Source organism: Ambystoma mexicanum, chromosome 6q (genome assembly GCF_040938575.1).
Source record: "Ambystoma mexicanum isolate Mex_15411 chromosome 6q, UKY_AmexF1_1, whole genome shotgun sequence".
NCBI lineage: Eukaryota > Metazoa > Chordata > Amphibia > Caudata > Ambystomatidae > Ambystoma > Ambystoma mexicanum.
Window position 1 is genome coordinate 154519315 of NC_090937.1, and position 23653 is coordinate 154542967.

At 44.9% G+C, this 23653-nt stretch overlaps 1 protein-coding gene and 1 pseudogene across 5 annotated transcripts in view; both read right to left on the reverse strand.

Annotated features, from left to right (window-relative positions):
- The window catches only part of G3BP2 (G3BP stress granule assembly factor 2), a 395323-nt gene that overhangs the window by 79662 nt on the left and 292008 nt on the right, over positions 1–23653 (reverse strand). For all 5 annotated transcript variants that reach the window (XM_069630575.1, XM_069630576.1, XM_069630573.1 and 2 more), the window contains one exon: positions 12047–12227. In XM_069630575.1, the coding sequence (XP_069486676.1) occupies positions 12047–12227 (181 nt within the window). The remainder of the gene's footprint in view (positions 1–12046; positions 12228–23653) is intronic.
- LOC138515831 (large ribosomal subunit protein eL42-like) lies at positions 3095–3724 on the reverse strand (annotated as a pseudogene).

Consider the following 23653-nt stretch of genomic DNA (forward strand, 5'->3'; position numbering starts at 1 on the left):
CCTGCTATATTTGTACGTGAATTTGATTCTTGGGGCTAGATTGTTCATAAAATCAAAAAATTCTGGAAGTTCTTCTCCCCCTCTCCAAATGCCAAATAGATAGTCAATAAATCTTGTGAGAAATTTCAGTTCATCTCTCCATCTTGGGTTATTGATTACTTGTGTCTCTTCCAGATATGACATGTAAATATGAGCGTAACTTGGGGCCATTGCAGCCCCCATTGATGTCCCTGATATTTGGGCAAAATATCTATCTTCAAAAGAGAAGAAATTGTTAAGTACAATTGTCAGGAGTTTCAAGATGAAGAGATGGTCACTTTTGACCGACACTTCTGAATTTAGTAGCATCCATTACACAACTTCTAATCTAGCTTGGTGTGTTATGTTAGTATATAAACTTGTCACGTCCATAGAAAATAGGATATCTGTATTTCTATCAAAAGTTACTTCTCCCAGCTTCTTAAGAAATTGATTTGTGTCTTTAGTATATGTTGTACATTTCTGTGCAAAGGTTGGATAATCTTGTGAATGTATTGAGCAATTGGTTCAAGTAAGCCGTTTGCTGCAATTATCGGTCGACCTGGGGGTTCCATCAGATTCTTGTGTATTTTAGGTAAAATATAGATGACTGGTGTCAATGGATGTGTATTGCTGAGGAAAGTTTTGGTTTTATGTGTGATAATCTCTTCCACCTCAGCTTCTGTTTTCCGTATGATTTCCCGTACTTGTTCAGTTGGGTCTTGGAAAATGTCCAAGTATGTATCTTGGTCACTTAGTTGTTTAACTACTTCAGCTTTATATTTCGTAGTGTCCATTATCACTAGGGCACCTCCTTTATCAGCTGGTTTAAGAATAATTTCTGGGTTTTCCCATAAGCAATCTAGTGCTAGTTTTTCCCTTTAGGTCAGATTCCCTCTTGACCCGTTTCCAAATTTAATCTTTCATGTCTTTAAGCACCAACTTTTGGAAGGTGTCCAATGCTGCGTTCTGAATAGGTGGTGTGAAGGCACTCTTTGGTTTAAGCTCAAGGAAATCCGATTGGTGTCTTGTCTGGAATTTTCATGGTGTCGAAAAAAGTTTCAATTTCATTTTTCTTGTTAATTTGAAGAGCAATTTTTTTTCAGTAGCGTACTGCTATACTGTGGTACAAATGATATCCCTTTCTGTAATGTCTATCTCAAATTTGGATAGTGTATATTTTGAGATATTTACCACCAAGTTTTTTTTGGGGGGGTAATTCACCTTCCTTGGGGGATTTTCTCTTTTTGCTTCGTCGTGTCGTATTCGGTATTAAAAAATAAATAAATAAATAAAATGAGTATACTGCTTTGGATTTCTCTGGTAGACACTTGGCTGTGCTCGGTATCTGATCCGTCTCTCTTGTTTTTCACTATCAGCTCTTTCTGGTTCGATAACGATTTCTGCAGTTTCAGTTTCGCTACTGGAGGCCTCTGATGTTGGTCTGGTGTCTGCTGAAGGTTTTTTATTGGGAAATGGTCTTCCACTCCTCTGTTGGTCTTTTTGTTGATAATATTCATTCCAAGAGTACACAATGTCTAATTTATAATCTAGAGTGTCTTTCCTGAATTTCCTCATTTTCTTGGACTCAATTTTTCTTTGGTAATTTTCCAATTTCGTATCTATTTCTGTCAACAGTGGTTAGTTCTTCTTTGGTCATATAGTTTGCTAGAGACTTTTTGGTACTTTCCAGATCAACCTCTATTGACGCAAGTGACTGACAATTCTTCAATTATCATCAAGTCTAATGAGCATTTATTCAAAATGAGTCTCCATCTCTTTACAAACTCCAGTAGAGAAGCAACCTGTGCGGTCAGGCATGTGAATGGGTACCAAGAGGAGTAGGGGCGGTGTCAGTGCTAGAGACTCACTGTGTTCAGCGTGCCCGAATTAGTCATAGGCGTGTGCTGCATTCTGCTGTTAAGTACTTTTTTCATAAGTCCAACTGGTGTGGCACTTCCTAAGACTGATCCCTTGGTATTAGGGACCCAACTCTCAATATAGGCCTGTACTATGCAAGTCAGTACAGTGGCTGAGCAGCCACGCTCATCTTAGGAGTAATGTGAGCTGTAGAGCAGTACACTGAAATCCGTAAACACAAGGATCCAAGTACACTTCAACACTTCTAATTTTATCAAATTATTCATATGTACAAAAGGCAAATCAAACTAAAAAAGGCAGCAACTAATAGCATTCAATGGAAGATGGATTTAAATTAATGTAAGAATCAATAATGCAGGAGAGTAATTTCTTATGCTACACAATTCCAGTACACGGAGCAACATCAATCTTGGTCAGTAATAGCACTTCTATCACCTTTACACATTGAGTTTTGGAGGGACAGTTTCAGAGTTAGCTACAACACACTTTGGCAACTGCTATAGTCTTTCCTCCCAGAGGGATGTAGGTAATCTGTTTCCCAGCAGAAAAAAAAGTGTTACACAATTTAAAACCTATGGGGAACAAGCACTGCCAAAGCCAATATGGTTGAGAAGAGTAGCTTTCAGTGAACCAGGATGAGATGATATATTTTATTTGTATTGCGCTCATACTGAAGGGTCTCGGAGTGCGACAAGGCAAGGGAGGGAAGGGGAGGGGAACAAGGGAGGCCAAAACAATGATCTTACTAGGCCCAGTGACATTGAGAATGTGCAAGTGCATGGGAGAGAGAAGGAGGAAAGTGCAAGGGGGAGGGGAGAAGTGGCAAGTGCTGAGCAAGGGATAAAAACTACTAGTAGTGCAGCCAGCAACTGTAAGGTTTAAAGTGCAGACAAGGGGTGGCTGATAAGTGCAGCTAAGGGGTCTGTAGGTTGCAGATCTAAACCCAACTGCAAGGGTTGCCAGGAGGCAGGCAGTGCAGGTAGGTGGGTGGCTGGGTGGGTGGGCAGGCACCTGGGCCCGAAATCCGAGTGTAACCAGGTTCTCGGTTCCAGAGCAGACAGATCAGCTGGGGAGAGAAAGAGCAAAGGCAGAAGCAAAGAGGAAGGTCTTGAGGTGCTTCCGGAACCGGCGATGGTTCTCAAGTTTCAGAGTGGCAGGAGGCTGTTCCAGAGGGAGGCCCCAGCCGAGGAAAGATTGTGAGGGAGAATTCTCAGAAATGTGTTAATTCCCTTCTAGCTTAGAGACTCCCAGCTCTTTTCGCTGGACTTTTTATCTCATGTAATTTTTAAAGTGATTTATTCTCTGTTTCTTTTTACTGTTTTTTATGTTTAACTATTTTATTGCAGCTCAAAAAAAATGATTACTTCTAACTGGATGACTTGGCCCTTTCTCTTCTCATCTCCTCCCAATTCAAAGTGTTTGCATCTTTCGATAGCCAACATCCTCTTGGACCTGCAGTTTGACTCGACACACTCCAATCTCAGCACAATCTTTGTGGTCTTTGCCTTTTTTGCCGAAAATTGGCTTGGTCTGGCCACCATAACCACTCTGCTTACGATCATATCGACTCTCCCTGTGCATACAAGGAATCCTTTTCCTTCTTGTACCGAGTTACTTTATGTGGCTGGTGCTTGCCACACTTCTTGTAGTAGGTCCTGCGAGTTTTGGGGACGTTCACCATCCTGTCAGCATCAACGGGCCTAAGAGGAAAATAATTTGACTTGATTCTGACAAACTCCATAGGCATCATCTTTACATTGCGTCACACAGCACCTTCAGTGCAGTGGCACAGGGAAGTCTTAGATTTCCCAAAGGTTTAAATACCTTCTCTTGTTGAAACTACTGTTTCCAAGGGCAGTAAAGTGAAATTGACTATACTTACATTTTGTAACTTTCTAGACCCAGCACACACCATCTTACAGTAGGGTGCTGAAGGGGTTACTTAGCATCCCTTTTGTCTAGTTTCTCATGTAACATTTTTAGGTTACCCTTTCTAGAACTAATGGCTGGTGGCAGTGGTTTACTTTTTACTACCATTGTGCGTTTCTACCCCGGGCTGCGTTTGCAGCCACGGTAAGGCACCCATGGATGCCCACTTTGTCAAAATGGCCGCTGTCTTCTTTTATCGCCATTTTCTATTAGAAAGGTCCTTCTTGAGATTTACTCTGCGCGCAGTTAGGCAAAGTTTGAATGCAGTACCCTCTGGGAACACTACAAGCAACTAGGAGTGGAGGTATAGGCAATCCAACCTTTGGTATAAGCTTGTACTACACAGTTTTGGTAGCGTGTTGAGCAGCCAGGCTCATCTCAAGAGGGGAATGAGAGCTGTAATGTTACACAGAGGTCTACATCACAGGTGTTCAAATAAACTTACACAGGTTTATTGGTTAAGAACTTAATTTATTGAAGTCAGTTATAAAACATTCACTAGAATGTCTTTCAGGGACAGAAAGGGGACGTCGGGATAGGTGTGTCTGTAACACCATCCCTATCGTGACGTGTAATGTACCCAAAATCCCTCATGCCCAGAGGTCCCTCAATTGCATTTTTTCTGCCATGAGGGAGCCGAAGGCTATTGTGAGCGAGTACGTAAAGAGAGAAAGTAGTAAGAGGTCTATGTTCATTCCATCCGAGCAGGGAGGAAGGGTGGGCGCATGTGAATCTAAGCAGATACAATCATCAGAAAAGCTATTACGGTAAGTAATGCATGTCTTCTGATGCTTGTTAATCTGCTTAGAATCACATGCTGTGATTAGACTAGCGAGCAGTACATGGAGTTGGAGGTGGGTTGTGAGAAGGAACAGTAGTGAAAACATGTCTTAATACTGCTTGTCCCACCTGAGAATCGGATCTAGGAGTTTCTAGGTAGTGTTTTGTAAAGGTGTCTACAGAACTCTAGGTTGCCGCTTTGAAAATTGACTCAAGGGCAACATTTGCAATGAATGCTATGGAAGCCCCAGTGCCCTGACTAGTGTGCTCTAGGCTTTAAGAGCAGTTCTCTCTTAGCAAGAGTAGAACAGTGTGATGCATTTGACAATCCACCTTGAGATAGCCGATTTAGAGACAGGATCCCCTTCTCTACCAGCTTCCACGAAAAACTGGTTTGTCTTCCTCTGTGGTTTCGTTCTCTCCAGGTAAAACATAACTGCCCTGCGCACATCTAGTGTGCTAGACTTCTTCGGCCATGTTAGTGGGATTCTGGAAGAAAGTGGGTAATTCGATTGATTGGTTCACATGGAACTTCGAGATGAATTTAAGCGCAAATCTGGGATGAGTGCACAGAACAACCTTATCCCTGTGGACTGCAACAAAAGGGTCTAGAACTGAAAGGGCCTGTAGTTCGCTAACCCTTCTAATAGAAGCGAGTCACTACGAAGGCCGTCTTACAAGTAAGGTCTTCTAGACTTGCTTTATGCATTTGTTCAAAAGGAGACCCCATGAGTTTGGTCATAACCACATTTAGATCGCATCCGGGAGATGGGTTAGAAATGGGGGGGATAAATTCTTTTAACCCCTTCCATAAAAGCCTTAACAAGTGTTTTTGTTATGACGTAGTGTAGGCTGATAGAGCAGCTAGATGAACCTTTAGGGAATTAAAAACCAAACCAGAGTCTAACAAATCAGTTAGGTACAACACAATGTGCGTAGACGAGCAGTCAATGGGATTAACGCCCTTGGTTTTACACCAGATGACAAAGCGTTTCCACTTACTAGAAAAGCAATAACGAGTGTTAGGTTTTCTAGCCTCCCTGAGTATGTCCATGCATCTCTGAGGGAGGTTAAGGTGTCCAAACTAGGACTTCAGGAGCCAGGCCGCTCAGTTCAGAGTTTGCGAGCATGGGTTTAGCGTCTCCCCTCCGCCCTGAGACAACATGTTGTACAGGCAGGGTAGTTTCACAGGGGGAGGGACATTTCCATTAGATGAGCGGACCAGGGTTGGCGAGCCCATATGGGGGCCACCAGAATCATGGTAAATTGTTCCTGGTGCATCTTGTGCACTATCTTGTTGAGTCGGGGGGAGGGTGGTGCGTAGACACATTTCCCTGACCATGTTATCCAGAGTCCATTCCCCTTGGAGCGGTTCTGGGGGTCCTGAAGGCATAGTCTTGGCATTGGGCATTTTCCTGAGTTGCGAACAGGTCGATCTCTGGTAAGCCCCATTCTGCGAAGACGTTGGAGCCGATGTCTTCGTGCAGACGCCATTCGTATTCTACGGGTAGTGGGAAATCTCTGCTGAGCACGTACGCTAGAAGATAAGAGTTCTCCTGGAACGTGTTGGGACAGTTGGAACATCTTGTGTTTGAAAGGCCACATCCAAATGTTCTGGGACAGCTTGGATAGCCCTGCCCTAGAGAGTGTATATGCCCCCCCCCCCCGTTTGCTTAGGTAATACATGGCTGTGGTGCTGTGTCAGTACCAGGACTGTTTTCCCCTGTAGCTGTGTTTGAAAGGCCTACAGTGCTTTGAATACTGCTAGCAGCGCTAACAGTTTTATATGGTTGGATGCTACTTGTGGGGACCACACTCCATGCATCATCTGCTGAAGCAGGTGAGCCCCCACCACGTGAGAGATGTGTCTGTCGTGAGAGTGGCTTCTACTGCAGCGTGGTGAAGGTTTTTCCCTTCAAGAGGTTTTCCCTCGACCACTGCAGAGAGACCGAGCTCCGCAATAGGGTGATCAGTTATCTGGGCGGAAAAAAAACAATCAGAGGGACCTCGGCGCGTGAGGGATTTGGGGTACACTGCACGTCATGATGGTGATAGTGTTACAGACACGCCTATTCCGACATCCCCTTTCGGTCGCCGAAAGACAAGATACAATACGGTTACCACTGGATGTCGGACCATATGCAGAGCATATGATTCTAAGCAGATTAATAAGCATCAGAAACAAATCTACTTTAGTACTATACACTTTAAGTTTGTGAGACAGACTGCTTTGAAGGAGGAGCAAAAAGGCATAGGTTGTCAGAAAATTTAAAAAAGCAGCAATTACAATTATTCTTAGACAGTGCAGATACTTTGAGTTCACCAGAAGAGTCAATTCAAATTCAATAGGCTAGGCCAAAGTCAATGGGCTAAAGTCTTGGATAGGATAAAAACAATTCTGCTAAGTAAACAGAGTTTTTGTAAAAGTTCTCAGAAGTCGTTTGTAAAACGAAGAATCATGTGTTGGGTCACAAGCTGATTAGGCCTGCACTTTGCAAAAGTTTCAAGCACTTTCACTGCGAGAGGTAAGTTCTCCCAGTCTTGTTTCACAGTACCTTAAAAATGAAGAAAAAGCAGCAGCTGTTCCTGGGAGTTCCTGCAGATTTCGCTGTTCCTGGGCCTCAGTCGTGGGGACAAGAGTGAGGATGTCGGGGACTCCTGCACTGCACAAAAAGATGGCAACTGACAAATCTTCAATTCCGGTAGCTGTAGTCAAGCACACAAACTGGTGTCCCGCTCCCTGGTTATCCTGCAGCACTCTGAGGAAAATACAACCAGCTCCGAGATTGGTATCCAGGTGGCTTATTGGTCCCACCAACTCAATGGGAGAAGTCATCCTTGCAGGGGCTTCTCTGTCGAGGTGAACTTGGCGATTCGGGCCTGCAGCAGGGCTTCAACGGGCAAACCAACGGTCCAGGAGTTGCAGCAGCCGTCCTCTTCAAGCTCGTCTTTGGTTCTTTCATTCCAGTGGTAGAGACTGCCTTCCATGCCAAGAGACTCACCTTCTATTCAGTTCTCTCCCATTCATTCCAGCCTAGCTGTCACTCAACCAGCAGGGTGGCTGTCCTTGCCGGTCAGCCAGTCACTACACAGTGCATTTGGGTCTCCTAGGAGACCAAGCACAGGGAGTTTTGGGCACCTCCCTCGCTTCCTACCTACGCAAGACACTCTGGAGCCAGAGGCGGGCTTCACTCCGGAAGCCCACTAAAGGCAAATTAACAAAGACCAAAACCAGGTTTGGCGTGCAGAGAAACTGAAGGACTTTCCCATAAAGACCTGGCGAAAAAAGACTGGGCACCATTTTTAGCAAAGACGGCTGGACGCCATTTTGAAAAAGATGGCTCCCGCAGTTAACGTTACCAGGTCCTCGAACGGTTGCGGTAAATGCAAACCATGGTAGTTCAAAAACGAAACCACTGCCACCAGCCAGTCAATTGAGCGAGGGGTAAAATAAAAAATGTTAAATGAGCATTTAGACACAGGGGGTACTAAGTAACCCCTCCAGCATTATTGTAATAATGGGGTACTGGGTCTAGTGCAATGCCAAGTAAAGTCAATTTCACTTTACTGCTCTGGGAAACTGTAGTTGATCACATAGAAGGTATTTAAACCTTGAGAAGTCTGAAAGACTTCCCTGTGTCACTGCACTGAAGGTGCAGTGTGCCAATTGTAAAATATGATGCCTATGGAATTGGTTAGACTACACAACCAAAAGAAACAGTGTATACAAATCACATTGAAATACATGAGTGGGAAAAGGGTTCACACTCTCCAGGTTAAAATATGGTCCTCAAAATCCAGCAAAGTTGCTGGGGGTCTCCAAGGTGGAGCGAATTAGCACATTGAGAATTCTCCCCAACATGCGCAAAACCAGGTTTGGTCCCTTTGTTCATTTTGTCTTTGGCGGGATTCACGAGTGAAGCCCGCCTCAGGCTCCAGTAGGTCTGGCAGGGGCAGGAAGTGATGGAGGTGCCCAAAACTACCTGAGCTTAATCCCCTTGGTTACAGGAATTAACTGGCCAGCAAGGACAGCCACCCTGCTGGGTGATTGACAGCTAGGCTGGAATGAATGGGAGAGAACTGAATAAAAGGCGAGTCTCTTGGCTTGGAAGGCAGAGTCTACCACTGGACGAAGGAATACGAAGAAGAACTTGGAAGAGACAACTGCTGCAACTCCTGGACCGTTGGTTTGCCCGGTGAAGCCCTGCTGCTGTGCTGAAGTTCCGAATTAGTTTCGACTAGAGAAGCCCTGCAAGGACGACTTCTACCCTTGAGTTGGTGGGACCAATCAACTCCAAAGTGAACTAGTTTGAACATCCTCTCAGAGCTGGCTGTACTTTCACTGCTGCTGAAACCGAAGTGCCATGGAGAGGAACAACAAATCGAGTGGATCACTTTTAAGTCTGACCAGAGCACCAGAAAGATTCTCCGGATTTCCCTGAAGCATGACTGCCCAAGCCTGAGCCACCTCAGCGTGCTGGACCCCAGTTCCGAGGAAAGTCTGAAGTGGTACCCAAGAACCACAGTGCTGCTATTTGCTGTCAGACGATAGAAGCTGAAACACCGAAGTGACGCTGAATTGAAGTTTGCCCATTGCTGCCGCTGACCTTCCCATTGCAGTGCAGGAGTTCCCAGACATCCTCCCTATTGTCCCCACGGTTGAGGCCCAGGAACAAAAGAATCCGCAGAGCTGTACAGGAACAGAAGCCAGCTGGGACCATTTCTTCTAACCAAAATTTCCCAAAGAGAACTTCCTCTTGTTGTGAAGTCTTACTTGCTCTAAGTTAAGACCTGTCTTGGTTACCCTTTCAGAGATGCTTACAGCTTTGCCCCTCACAAGCCTCCCAGCCTGTGGCCCTTAAAGTGAATCTTATTTCTACAAACATTTCTAAAAACATTGTGGAAGACTTACTTCAGCTCCCCTAGACTTGTTCAACTAGAATTGACTGTCCTGGCTCCCTGAGACACTTCTTACCTCTGACTGTGCCCTTACCTTTCCCTGGAAAGGGATTAAAATTACTTGACATTACATTTTTTTTAAGTACTTACCTGTTCATGAATTATTCGTTAACCTTGGTTTTATTCCCATATCTAACCTTTGCACCCAACTCAATATTGCTCTAAATCTAACAGTGATAAATCAATGTCGACAGTGTCCTAGCTATTTAAATCACCTGAGGGTGTAGTAAGTGTGTGTGTGCCATCCCCAATAGGCATCTGATTGAGAAACTAAATGTGATTTTTAAGTGTATTATAAATTGTTACATGTTTTGCTTCCTTCTGAAGGCGGCTTATATAACTGACTTAAATTGTTTAATCAAGAAGCCTTGAGCGTAAGTGCTTATTTGAATAACTGTCACTGTGAAACTGTTACAACTCTACTGCTCATATTGACCCCTCTTGAGATGAGCCTGGCTGCTCAGCCACACTACCGATTTGTGTAGTACAGACTTCTACCAAAGGTTGGGTTCCTATTACCAGGAGGTCAAGATTGCTGTAGTGCACCCTAAGGGTACTGCACACAATCTTGCCAGTAGTACAGGCCTATAGCAAAAGGTTGTGTTAGTCTCCCACAGGGTTACTACACTAATTCTTGCTTAACAGTTGCCTCCGAAGACTAAACTTCAACCAGGACCTCCCCAACTCGGGACGACAGAAGATTCCCAAAAAAGGACAAACATACTACAAAATACAAAGAGAAAAAAGCTACTATTCTAATACAATCGTGACCTTTCTGTGCATTACCGCAGCTAGTTCGACAGCCTGTGCGTAATATTAACAAAAAAGTTAGTACAGTATGTCCACCTTCCCCACGCATGATATTAAGCTTGCCACAGTAACAGAAATGTTAACCCATAAAGAGTGTAAAAGAAAGGGTGAGTAGGGGGGGGAAAAGGTTCCCACACTTAGGAACATGGAATCCACAAGTCCAGCAAAATGTGCTGGGGGTCTCACAGTAAGGGAGATTCAGCATAGAAATGCAAATGTAACCTAAAACTCACGAGAAAAACATGGTAGTAAAGACAAACGGATGCCACCAGTGTGACCCTACATACCAATCAACTAACCAAGTTACAAGGGAAAGAGATACAAAGTACCCCTACAACACCACAATGTAAGGTGATGTGAAAAAATGCAAAATAAATGTAATTTCTTAATGAGAGCACAGCACGCTCCTGCACTGAGCAACATATGGACTGACCAGTGCCCCCCAAACAGATGAGGTAAGCATGGTTAGTCAAGTAAAAAGTCTCTACTTACCTTAAATAGTCAGGGTGGGTTCAAAACAGCAAAATGTTAGGGGGATAGACAACTATTAAGGGAAAGCAACAAAAATCTTTCCTAACAGCATGTTTGCGCCACAATGGGTTTCAATAGGCTGTAGCTTTCAAAGTTGTACACTTCATGGCTGCCTGCAACATTTCTTATAAAGTCATGGGATCAGATTCTCAATGGCATGCTTGCTGGTAACAGTTAAAGATCTGTTTATTTCATGCTTTGTGGCAAAAATATGCTGTTCGGTTTTCAAGTCATTTTATTTTAAGCCCTGTTGAGCTGCTGTTCTGTGGATTTGTTTTAACCATTCTTCCACACCAGGTATCTTTGCACTGACCTTTAGTTTTGTCTGAGCTTAAACTATATTTTTATTTAAGCGCTGGGGACCAATTTTGAGAATTGGTTTTATTGGATTGTACTGGTCATTCGTATAGCATTTAATCATAGTCTCAATGCACTATTAGTGGAAACACCTGCAGAGGACCCAAGTCCAGAATGTTGGAGGTCATTAAGTAAGAGTATGATGAGTATACATTTGGCCAAAAAAAGGCTTAGCAGGGCAGGCCAAACTCCTGTAGAGAAGCAAGCAATGCGAACAAGCATGTGGATGGGTCCTTGGAGTAGTAGTAGGACTGTCAGTGCTAGAGCCTTGCTATGTGTTCAGCAGAACCATTTGGTTCTCTACACCAAATGGACCCCCATTACCCATCCCTGCCTTTTGTATCCAACTACAAGCAAGATCATGCAATTTGTGGGAATTAACCGATTCAGGGTACAAAAAGAACCTGCATTACATCAACACTTGTTAAAGGAACACTTCCAACAAGGACCACGATGGAGACCGTCAAAGAATTTAAAATGACCAAGTAACAGTTACATTCATTTTTTTTATTACTAGAAGAAAAGAAACAAATAGTAGAACAGGACAAAGTGGGCAGGATAAAGTAGTTAGCTCACTCGTGAATTGGGCAGAGTTAGGGACCAAAATAAAAATAGGTCAACATGCCAAGCTACTTGCCACAAGTCCTGAATCTGGAACAAATAAGACAAATGCATGCACAGAGGACTTTCACGCAGCATCACCCTAAGGCAATGATACTACATCTAAACTACCAAAGTTAAGCTAATAACACCTGCAAGAAAAAGTAAAATTGCATCTAACCTTTGTTGGTTCCTGCTGCAAAGAAATTGATTCGGTGGGAGGTGGGGAAGGAGACTTTGCTGCCAAGTCTTCCAAATGCTTTTCTTCAATTTCAGACTTCAACTCTTCCTTTTTAGGCACCAGTTCTGGTTCCGGCTCAGGTTCAGGGATGCGTTCTTCCAAAGGTTCCTCCACTCCATTACTGAAACAGTAAGACTATATTTGGTAATTAAGTAATTGCTGAATACATTTTGCAGGAACGTATACAATTCTGGTGGCTCGTCTATGCCCGCTTACATATCCTGGCAAAAAAAAAGGCTGGAGCTCTAAATAATTCACTCTATGAATCACTTCACCATGGTATGGTATGTCAGTCACATGGCAGCTAGCCTTAATGCAGTGTCCTCTCTAAGACCAATAATCTGATTCAGTCCAGCCACTACACTACATACATCTGGCACTAGCTCACCTCACAATCAAAATGTCTGCAACACTCAGAGGCTTAAGACCCTGGATTGGCTGCTGACCATCTCACAGGATCAGCCAAAGCCCTGCTTGTACCTTCCTCACCTATGTTTAGTAAAAAGGTGCATATACAAATTGAATACAGTTTTCTTTAGGATTTTCCCTGACCCTTACTCTGCATCTCAATTGCAGGGCTTCTAAACGTACTGTCTGACCCTCATGGGGTAAGGGTGGCAGGGTGGCCAAGCCTACATATACTTTGGGGAAGGAAGAGAAGAAAAAGGGAGCAGATAACGCGCATCAAGGGCAAGTCTGAATCATACAATGTTAAAACCTATTCTAAATTAACTTTCCACAGAAATGGAAATGCAGTCAAATACAGATTAATAGCTTTTTGGGCTAAAGGCTTTAAAATGAGTTGGTTTACTAAATAGAGAAAAATTGAAGATTTGATTTTGCAGTGTTTGGACAGGGTTTATAAAACTTGGTCCTACTTAAATATTAGTCAACAGGATAAATCCAAATGCAAAGCGTGTTATAATGAAATGTTGTCATACTGTAAGACGAGCCAGGACCACTTGTGGTTGCACTTCATGGCACCCAATGTTTGATGGAAAAATGCAACTAGTACGACCAAGATCACCAGCCTTCCTCCAGATGGATGGAATATCAACCGTTAAACATGCTGTGAAGGAAGCAATACAGGGCCAATGGTCTAAAAAGCTAGAATGAGCTAGGTGAAATATGCTGGCGAGGAGTGACCTAGAATAACATTAACTCAACTGATTAACATGACCATGGCACAAAAGGCCAGACTCCTCCCCACTTACCCTACTAACTAGGTGCCCTCAAACATTGAACAGTCTCACACATACCTCTGGCGCAGAGAAAAACAAAACCTAAAAAACATGCTCTACAACACCCAACATGAAACTAAATCAATCGCATGCAAATCCCCGTTTAGGCAACTGCCTCCATATTGTATGGACCCCCAAACTTTTTGCTTTTGTTTTAAACCTGGTCCTGAATTATTTGCAGAGAAGTGAAGCCTTTAGCTTCACACTTCACTGGCCTTCTGCTCATTTGTTATGGGGAAACAAACTAGTCCTTCAGACTGTCGATACTGGGAAACAAGGTTTCCCCTTCTGCTTTTTATCTGTTTGGGTAACTTTCATATTGCACACAGCATCTTCCAATGAAGTGCAATGGGAATACTTTTTTATCACCCTAGAATTTAATCTAAGGGATTTTTGGTTACTTTTAAATGTGCCTAAATACAAGCTGGAGGCAGATACACCAACCATTTTTAGCTGGCACACGTTTACCACGTTTGGCTACCAACAGTGGCTAGTGAACAAATGTCCGTGCCACGAGATATTTTGCTTTTTCTTTGGGCATTTTGTTCTTTGGTCTTCCTACCTTCTCAGGAATTCACTTTTATGATCATGCATTTGCCCTGGAAAGCTACTGTTTTTGAGGGTTAGTGCATGCAATGCGTCTATGGGCTCAGGAAGAAGGCTTCAACTGGCCCCAGTTTGAGTATTGGGACTAGACAGTGTTAGGGGAGTTTTCCTGAAGTCCCACTTGGAGGCAAGATTTTAGTAAGCTATCCCAGTGGTTGCTAGATCGCCTCAACTCGTAACTCGAGGACTTTGGTAGAGTGGCAGAGCAGTCAGGCTCATCTTAAGAGGAAGATGTGCGCTGTAGGTTAAGTACACTGAACCCAGTCAGTAATGCACAAAGAACTTACACATACATTATTAAAATAGATTACATATACACAAGAGTCACTGTTAAATACTTAGCACAATAAACCAAAACACATGGGTATACTTCAATACTTTCAAAGGCTCACTTCTTAGTTGGTAGTTGCTGAAAGTATAAAATTGTTACAGGAGTTTGACAGTTCTATCAGTAAAACTGTGCACCCACAAAGTAATACAGTAATTGTATTTAGTCTGAATACTGTTAGGACAAAAACCATTCAACTGAGACAGTCCAAGACTCCACTCTTAGTATACGGCTGTACCATCCGAGTATATGGCAGCATAGACCGAGCAGCAAGGCTCATTTTACGAGGGAGAGGGCTGTAGAATCAGTACAAAGTAATTGTAATGCACATATGGTCCAAAGAAACGTACACTATGTATTGTAAAAATAAAAAAAAAAATTTTAATACAAGTAGGCCCGGATAATTCTTGTTAGTAGACCCTAACAGTTGTACTGTGACTATCAGCAAAAAAACATAGCAAGTTAACTAGACATTATACTTGTCAGAATAGTGGAACACTTATCCAGGAACAGTATAACCATATCATTGACTCAGGATAACAGTTATAATAGGTGCGTTGGAGTGTAATCCATAATTACACTTATTTTTAGCTCAGTGGAACACAGTCTAAGATCAGTAAGAACGTATTACAGTATTTTTGGATGTCTCAAGTCAGACCAAGTATAGCTACACAAGAAAACTTCAAGAATGGCACACAGCTATTCTAACCCATCAATAGGTTCACACCTAATTTAAAAAGTTAAATAAAGTTTATAGAAACAACTGTTAATTTCGGGTGCAGGGGAGGAGGAAGGAACCCTGTGCCAGGGTTCAATAATGCAAAATACAGAAAGGGTGTCAACCATTGAAGACACTCCCGTCCCCTGCACACCAATGAAGCTAGAAAACCAGCCAATATCTTAAGATAAATGTACGTTTTTACTATAATACATAAATTGTCACAGTACTTTGTAAACATTTCACAAACAGTAAATCTCATCTTAAGATATTGGCTGGTTTTCTAGCTTCAATGGTGTGCAGGGGACGGGAGTGTCTTCAATGGTGACACCTTTTCTGTATTTTGCATTATTTAAACCCTGTGCCAGGGTTCTTCCTCCTCCCCTGCACCTTAAATTAAACGAGTTAGTTACATTTTATTTAACTTTTTAAATTAGGTGTGCACCTATTTATCAATAGGTTTGTATTTTGTCTCTACTTCAGTAGTGTGGCACTAAGTATAGGTAGCAACCGTACTCGCCCAAATTTGAGGAATATGTCCTTTTCTAAAATTAATGAAATTACTGATATATATGCTTCGCCTTTAGCTTTCTCAAATGAGAAAGCCAATAGGATTTAATCCTTGATTGGTGCTACAGAAAAGTCTGCGGATAAAATTCCAGAGACATCGATATTTAGGTTAGAACGCATTATTAGAAGAGAAATTGCACAGAAGCTGCATGCTACCATTTTAGTTGAATATTTCAAATCTAAAAAGAACCCTTGTGGGTTAAGGATATATCCACGTCCAACATTATGTAAAGACGTTAAGGAATTTATCAAATGGATCAGATTTTGAATACATTTTCGCTAGACTTCATATTATTGACCATTGACGAACGAGCAAAGTCCCTTGACTATTGGTAAAGAAATTGCAGATTTGAAGAGTGAATTTAATAAACTGAAATCTGATCAAGAATTGAAGGCTATTCTAGAAGATATTCATTTAAAATTGGAGTCGTATAAAAATGAAATCAAGCTGAGAAAGCTCAGGAAATTGAAGAGTGACACATTTGATTATCTAAATGATATAGTTTACTCTTGGCAGGAATACTATGCCCAGCGAAATCTCTAGACCTCAGAAACCTCGTCCCAATCCATCTAGGTCTGAAGCGAGCAGAGAGGGCAGCATAGGAGAACCCATTACATCTTCAGAGTACACCAGTTCATACACCAGTGGAAGGGGCAAATACTGCAGAAAATTCAGGGCCATTACTGAGAAGTCTTTAGAAAAAAAAACTGTCAGACGTGGAAGAGACCAATAAGCAAGAAAAACAGTAGAAGACATTGTGGTGAATATCTCCGATAAAACTGACTTCTAATCAATTGGCTACTCTCAATAAAGGCCTTTCATTTATTCCAACATCTAATACGAGTTTTTTTGACGAGAAAATCAATCTACATTGTTTACAACGTAAAATATGGTTAAAATATTTCTTTGAAACCCAAACATCTGAGGATACCATTGATTTGTCAGATGATCGACTGGAGCTCAGACCTAAAAGTAAATTTGATCCTCCAATTAAAAAAAAGACTGCTAAAAAACGTTTAAACACAATGCGGAACAGGAGTTCAAAAAGATTGCTTTTTCAACAAGATTTCCCTACAATTTTAAGGTCCAACAATTTAAGGAAATTTAATTTTTGGCTAAGAATGGGGAGATTACATTAAAACCTGCAGATAAAGGAGGTGCTATTGTGGTTATGAATTCAGCCTTTTATCATAATAGCTGTATGGAATTATTAAAATATCCTACCTATATTCCACTTGATCAAGACCCTAAACCTCACAATAGGAAACCGAAACACTCGTTGAAATGCATTTGTTAGAGTTTGGATTTCTGAGAAAACTAAATATTTTTTGCTTAGTAAATTTCCCATGATCCCTGTTTTTTACGGGTTGCCAAAAAAACAAATCTAAACCACAGTTGAGACCAATTGTGGCAGGCACGGACAGTATCCTAGATACCCTGGCGACTTACGTAGATAAGATTCTTCAACCTTTGGTACAAGCAATACCTACTTACCTTAAAGACACCACAGATTTTTTTTGTAATGTTTGAATGAAATCTCTTGATCACCCGAGTGTATATTTTTCTCTTTTGATGTGGCAATTTCACACACCGATACTTCACAATGAGGGAATTGAAGCAACTGAATGGGCATTACTACAAGCCGATGATGTTAACTGTGAAAGGCTATTCATTATTGAATGTGTTACACTTATTCTGTAGAACAACTTTTTTTTTAGATATATGGGTAAGTTTTATGGACAAGTGTCGGGTACCCCCATGGCGTCAACTATGGCACCAGCCTACATGTACTGGTTTGAGAAATTGCATTTTTGGATAATGTGAAATGGATTTCGAAGATATTGACTTGGAAACGTTATATCGATGACATTTTCGGTATAGGGTGTGGTACTAAATCAGAATGAACAGATCTCTTTAATTATCTCAGTGTGCTTCCACTAAATAAAATTACAATGTAAATGGGAAACCCGTTACTAAATTTCTTGGATGTGCAACTTGAAATTGTGGACACCAAAATATCTACGACACTATCACAAACCTACAGACATTAATAATCTCTTCCACTACGCTAGTTTTCACCCCAAAAGCAAGATCAAAAGTCTTCCATATAGCCAGATACTTCGAATTAAAAGGATAGTTTCAGATGAACCTTCCTTTGTCAGCGAGTGTACTGAATGGTCGTCAAAATTTCACAGAGACTATCCAGATGAAGTTCAAGAAGCCTTGACTAGGGCAGAAGGAATATCTAAAGAACAGTTAATCCCTAAACCCAAGAAAGAATTGAGGTCTTTACTTTAAATGTCTAAATATTCAAGACAAAGCCAACACATTAAGAAAATTATTCAGAAAAACTGGTTGATCTTACATCATGACCCAAAACCTTTCCCTGAACCACCAATGATGGTATATAGAAGGGGAAGGAATTTGCGTGACGCTTTGGTTAAAGCAGAAATGACTGATCAAACTCAGAAGACTACACCTATCTCTAAAAAAGGGGCACTTTTCCTTGCTTGTCCTGCAGTCACTAATAATATTCTGAAGGGTGAAAAATTCAAACATCCACACACAGGTAAAACAATCTGGATTAAAGATTTTGCCACATGTAGATCCACAGGAGTGGTATATAGCATCAAGTGCCCATGTGGTCTATATGCTGGACAGATGATCAGATCGGCATGTGAGAGGGGGACTGAACATAAGTAACATCCGTTGTCAAAATATGAAATTGCCTGTTGCAAGTTATTTTTTGCCCCATAAACATGATTGTGCAAATCAGATTCAATATCTTAGAGGTGGTTAAAAAAAGAAATCACCAAGAAGGGGTGATTTTAACATGAAACTTCGACACAGAAAAATGTTTTGGATTCATCTTTTAGACAGTTTAAACCAGGGGGATGAATGATGAGTTCTCTTAATTTTTTATGAGCGATATTTAAATTTGGTGACCATTAGCTTAGAGGTCTCAGGCCCTTGGGGATTAAGGAGTTGAGCTATATATGGAGGTATAGTACATAAATTGTGTTCACTACTTATTGATAATCTGGTGTTGTCTGCGGTAGTCTATAGATACTGACATATTGGCTTATTTCTATGTTTATTTTTCACTCACTGTCTCAATTGGGTTTACACTTCATTATTCAACTTTGGGGACTATTTTTTTTATGGTGTCATAGCATATTTACCATGCATCTTTACACATGGTATCTTTATTATAAGTAATAGATTGTTTTTTCATCTACACACCGATTTATATTTGGTTGTAGATTAGCATTAGTCTATTTTTGTAGGCAGCAAGATTCTTTCTTTGCAGTAAATATAGTTATCGGACTTGCTGTCGTGAGATACAACAGGTTGATGTACTGTTCCCTTTTAGGGCCGTTTGAAGAGGAGATTTCTTTATAAGGATAACGGTTGCCGTAGACATGGCCGTGTAGTCATCACGTCCTTGTACATCAGCACGTAACTCGTTAATTGGCTGTGAAACTCACGTGACCTATCATCTGAGCACGGTAGCTTCAGGAGTTGCTGTCCTATGGATGCCAACGTCGTGAGGCTCATCGAAAACAGTTATATCAGGGTTATGGGAGTTGTCATACAGATGCTAATACAAGGTATGTTGAACATTTGCATAAGGAACAAGTTACTTACCTGTAACTGTTGTTCTCCAGCATGGGTCTGGCATGGATTCACATGCTCATGAATATTCCCCGTCGTCAGGCTGGGAATCCTCGGTAAAGAAAAAACCAGTATCAGTTTCGTTTCTGATCTGTCTTTCGTAGTAATAACCAATCACTGGTCTCTGCGTCATACTGACCACAGCCAATGACTGCCCTCTACCTAAGCACTGCCTCTGGCAGCCATCTTCAGATTTGGAAGCACGTGAAGTGGCAGTATGACCAAGTGAAGAGCCGCAGAGGGGTAGGCGGGAGGGTTCGCATGTGAATCCATGCCAGACCCATGCTGGAGAACAACAGTTACAGGTAAGTAACTTGTTCCTTCTCCAGCATGGGGTCTGGCATGGATTCACATGCTCATGAATAAAGAATACATAGCAGTACACATGCACAACCATGGGAGGTGGCAAAGGCTAAACATTAAGCATTACATCAAACTCAACATTAAGCATCTTACCTCCTCACCAGGCTCACCTCAGGCGAACAGGTTGCGCAGCACTGCTTGGCCGACCCTGGACTCCTCCCTGGAATCCCGATCGACACAGTAGAATTTCGTGAAGGTGTGCGTCGACCTCCACGTAGCAGCCCTGCATATGTCCAGCAGGGGCACACCAGAAAGGAACGCTGTGGTAGCTGCGATCGCTCTGGTGGAATGGGCTCTCGGACGGCCAGGCAGCGGTCGGTTTGCCAACCGATGACAGTACATGATACAGCCGGAGAGCCATCTGGAAATGGAAGCCTTCGAGAGAGCCTTCCTCAGATTGACAGGTCCAAAGTTCACAAAGAGTTGTGACGTCTTCCGAAAACACTTCGTGCGGTCCACGTAGAACTTCAGCGCTCTAGCCACATCCAGCGAGTGCAAAGTCCTCTCAGCCGGCGACGGGAAGAATACAGGCAACACCAAGGGTTCGTTGAGATGGAAGTCCGACGGCACCTTGGGCATGAAGGAGGGGTGCGTCCTGAGCACTACCCTCGTGTTGTGAAAAGTCAAGTACGGGGCCTTGCAGGAAAGGGCCTGGATCTCTCCCACCCGTCGTGCGGAGGTGATGGCCACAAGAAACGCTGTTTTCCACGACAAACTTCAACGGGGCCGAGTGCAGAGGCTCGAACGGAGGTCCCATGAGCTTGGTCAGCACCACGTTGAGCTCCCACGCCGGGGCCGGAGCCTTCACCGGCGGGAACGATCTGAACAGTCCCTTCATGAACTCTTTCACCAGACAATGAGACCACAAGGACGTCCGCCCCGTGGTTCTGGTGTATCAGGAGATCGCAGCAAGATGAATCTTGATGGACGCGTGTGCCAGACCAGCTTTGGCCAGCGTCAGCACGTACGGCAGTACCTGAGGAGCCGTAATCCGTAGAGGGTTAATCTTCTGTGCGTGGCACCAGACAGAGAACCTCTTCCATTTGTGTCCGTAGCATTTAAGAGTCGAGGACGCCCTGGCCTTTGCAAGAACCTCTCTGCAGTCGGCCGGTATGTCATATCCTCCAAACTCTAGCACTGCAGGAGCCAGGCCTGCAAGTTCAGCGATTTCGGGTCGTGGTGGAGGATGGCGCCTCCTTCCCTGGAGAGTAGATCCGCGTCCACCGGCAGCTTGATTGGCGGGGACGCTTACAAGTCCAGAAAGTCCGGGAACCATATCTGCCTCGGCCACGCAGGTGCGACGAGGATCATCCTGCACCGTGACCTCTTGAGCTGGTTGACGAGCCGGATTAGCAGTGGCAAAGGAGGGAACGCGTAGAGGAACAGGCCCTCCCAGGGGAACGAGAAAGCATCGCCCATGCTCCTCGCCTGGGGAAACCTGCTGGCGAACCTCCGGCACTTGGAGTTTGTCGCCGTCGCGAACAGGTCGATCTGGGGTGTGCCCCACCGTCGGAAGAGGCGATCCACTAGATCCTGCCGTAGTTCCCACTCATGGCACGAGCGCAGCTCCCTGCTGAGTGAGTCGGCGATGGTGTTTTTTATCCCTGCCAGATGAAACGGCACCAGAAACATCCTTTGGGCGACGGCCCAATGCCACAGGTCCTGCGCCTCCTTGGACAGTGCTGGGGACCTGGTTCCGCCCTGTTTCCTGATGTAAAACATGGTGGTGGTTTTGTCGGTGAAGATCCTCACCACCTTGCCCCTGAGGGACGGAAGGAAAGACCTGAGGGCCCAGAACACTGCACGGAGCTCCAGGACGTTGATATGGAGGGACTTCTCCGTCGGGAGCCAGAGGCCTCTCGCGTGCAGATTTTCGGTGTGCGCTCCCCACCCTTCCAGGGAGGCATCCGTGGTCACTGTCTCCTGGTGGTCTGGGGTCTGGAAGTCCATGCCCGCCGTCAGATGCGCGCGGTTGCCCCACCACCGGACCGCTCGGCGGAAACTCTTGTCGAGTGTGATCCTCTCCTCGAAGCCGCCCGTCGTTTCGATCCAGCGCGCGTCCAGGAACTCCTGCAACGGGCGCATCCGGAGCCTGCACATGGGAATGAGGTAGATGCAAGAAGACATCATTCCGAGGAGGGACTTGATGGACCTCACCTTGGCCGTGTCGGAAACCAACATCCGCTGTACCTTGCCCAGGATGGACCTGGTCCTTTCCTCCGACGGGGAGGCCAGAAGGGACACTGTCGAGCTTAGCTCCCAGAAACAGTGCGTTTTGCGCGGGTACCAGGTGGGACTTGGCGTAGTTCACGGAGAATCCCAGGTCCGTGAGAAGTTGGACGGTCCTTGCCGTGTGCTCCACGGCAAGCTCCCTCGTCTTGGCTCGGATGAGCCAGTCGTCCAGGTAGGGGTAGACGTGGATCCCCCTGCGGCGCAGCTGCGCCGCCACCGGTGCAAGGCACTTGGTGAATACCCTGGGTGCCGACCGTAGTCCGAAGGGGAGGGCTTTGAACTGGTAGTGACGCCCTTGGACCACAAACCTGAGGAATTTTCGGTGCCAATTTAGAATGAGAATATGGAAGTAGGCATCCTCCAAATCCAACGACGACAGGAAGTCTCCTTCCTCCAGCTGCCCCAGGACGTGCTGGAGGGTGACCATCCGGAACTTCTGCGCCTTGATGAACTTGTTCAGACGTCGCAGGTCTAGGATGGGGCGCCATCCTCCCGTCTTCTTCTTCACGAGGAAGTATCTCGAGTAAACTCCGGAGCCCCGAAGCCTCTTTGGGACGAGTTCGATGGCGCCCTTCCTGAGCATCGCCTTTACCTCCAGGAGAAGCTGAGGGACGTGAAGCTCTTTCCTGGCCACGGGGGGACGCGCGGGCATCTTCTTTGAAACTCGAGCGCGTGGCCCCGGGCTAAGGCGTCCAGCACCCAACGGTCGGTGGAGATGGACTCCCACACGCTGACGAAGCTCGCCAGCCGGCCTCCCACCGGGGTGCTTTGCTGGGGGCCCGACCCCACGGCCGGTTCAATCCTGTTTCGACGAGGCTTTGCCGCCTTGACTTCCTTGGCGACGACGGCGGGGTCCGCCAGACTTGCCTCGTCCTCTGTAGGCCTCCTGAGACGACGAGCGGGCCGCTTGACGGTAGGTGGAGAAACCGCCACCGGGACCTTTGGAGGCACCCTTGCCTCTGCTGCTCCGAAAGGGCGTCCGTCGTTGCTGCAGAACCCCAAGGGCCCGGGCGGTCTCAGTGTCCGCTTTAATGGCCTGAAGGGAATCGTCCACTGTTTTCCCAAACAGGTTGTTCCCATCGAACGGCATGTCCAGGACTCTGGTCTGTACGTCTTGACGGAAGTCCGTAGCCTTGAGCCATCCACGCCGCCTAAGGCACACGCCGTTGCCCATCTGGCGAAACCCAGTGTCGGCGATGCCCGTCGCAATAGTGATGGCGTGGTCCGACGCCACCTCGCCTTCCTGTGGGATCTCCAGGGCATCCGCCCTCTTGTCGTCCGGTAGGAAGTCCAGCAGGGGAGCCAGTTTGTACCATAGCTCCCTGTCGTAGCGGGCCACGATAGCCAAGGCGTTGGCCGCTTTAATCGTCGTCGCTGCAGACGAGATGACCCTGCGTGCCATAGCGTCCAATTTCTTTCCCTCGCCGTCCGGTGGGGAAGTCGATGTGGAGGCCGCACCCCCCCTCCCCCGCTTTCTTCCTGGCCGCCGCGGAGACGACGGAGTCCGGGGTAGGCTGCGCCCGGAGGCACAGGGGGGCCGCGTCCGGGACCCGGTACTTCTTCTCGTACCGGTCTCTTCTAGCTGGCGTCGTGGAAGGGTTCTTGAGGAGGGCGAGGCCCTCATCCCAAATGTCGTCCAGTAGAGGCACCGCGAGGACCGTCTTCCTCTTGGCCTCGCGCCATTGATAAAGGAATCCTTCCTTTTTCTTCTCCTCAGGGCAGAGTTGGAAAAGCTCGGATGCCCTGGCGATCATGGAGTGGAACGATCCAATCTCGTCGGGCGGAGAAGCCCTGGTGGGAGGTGACGACGGTA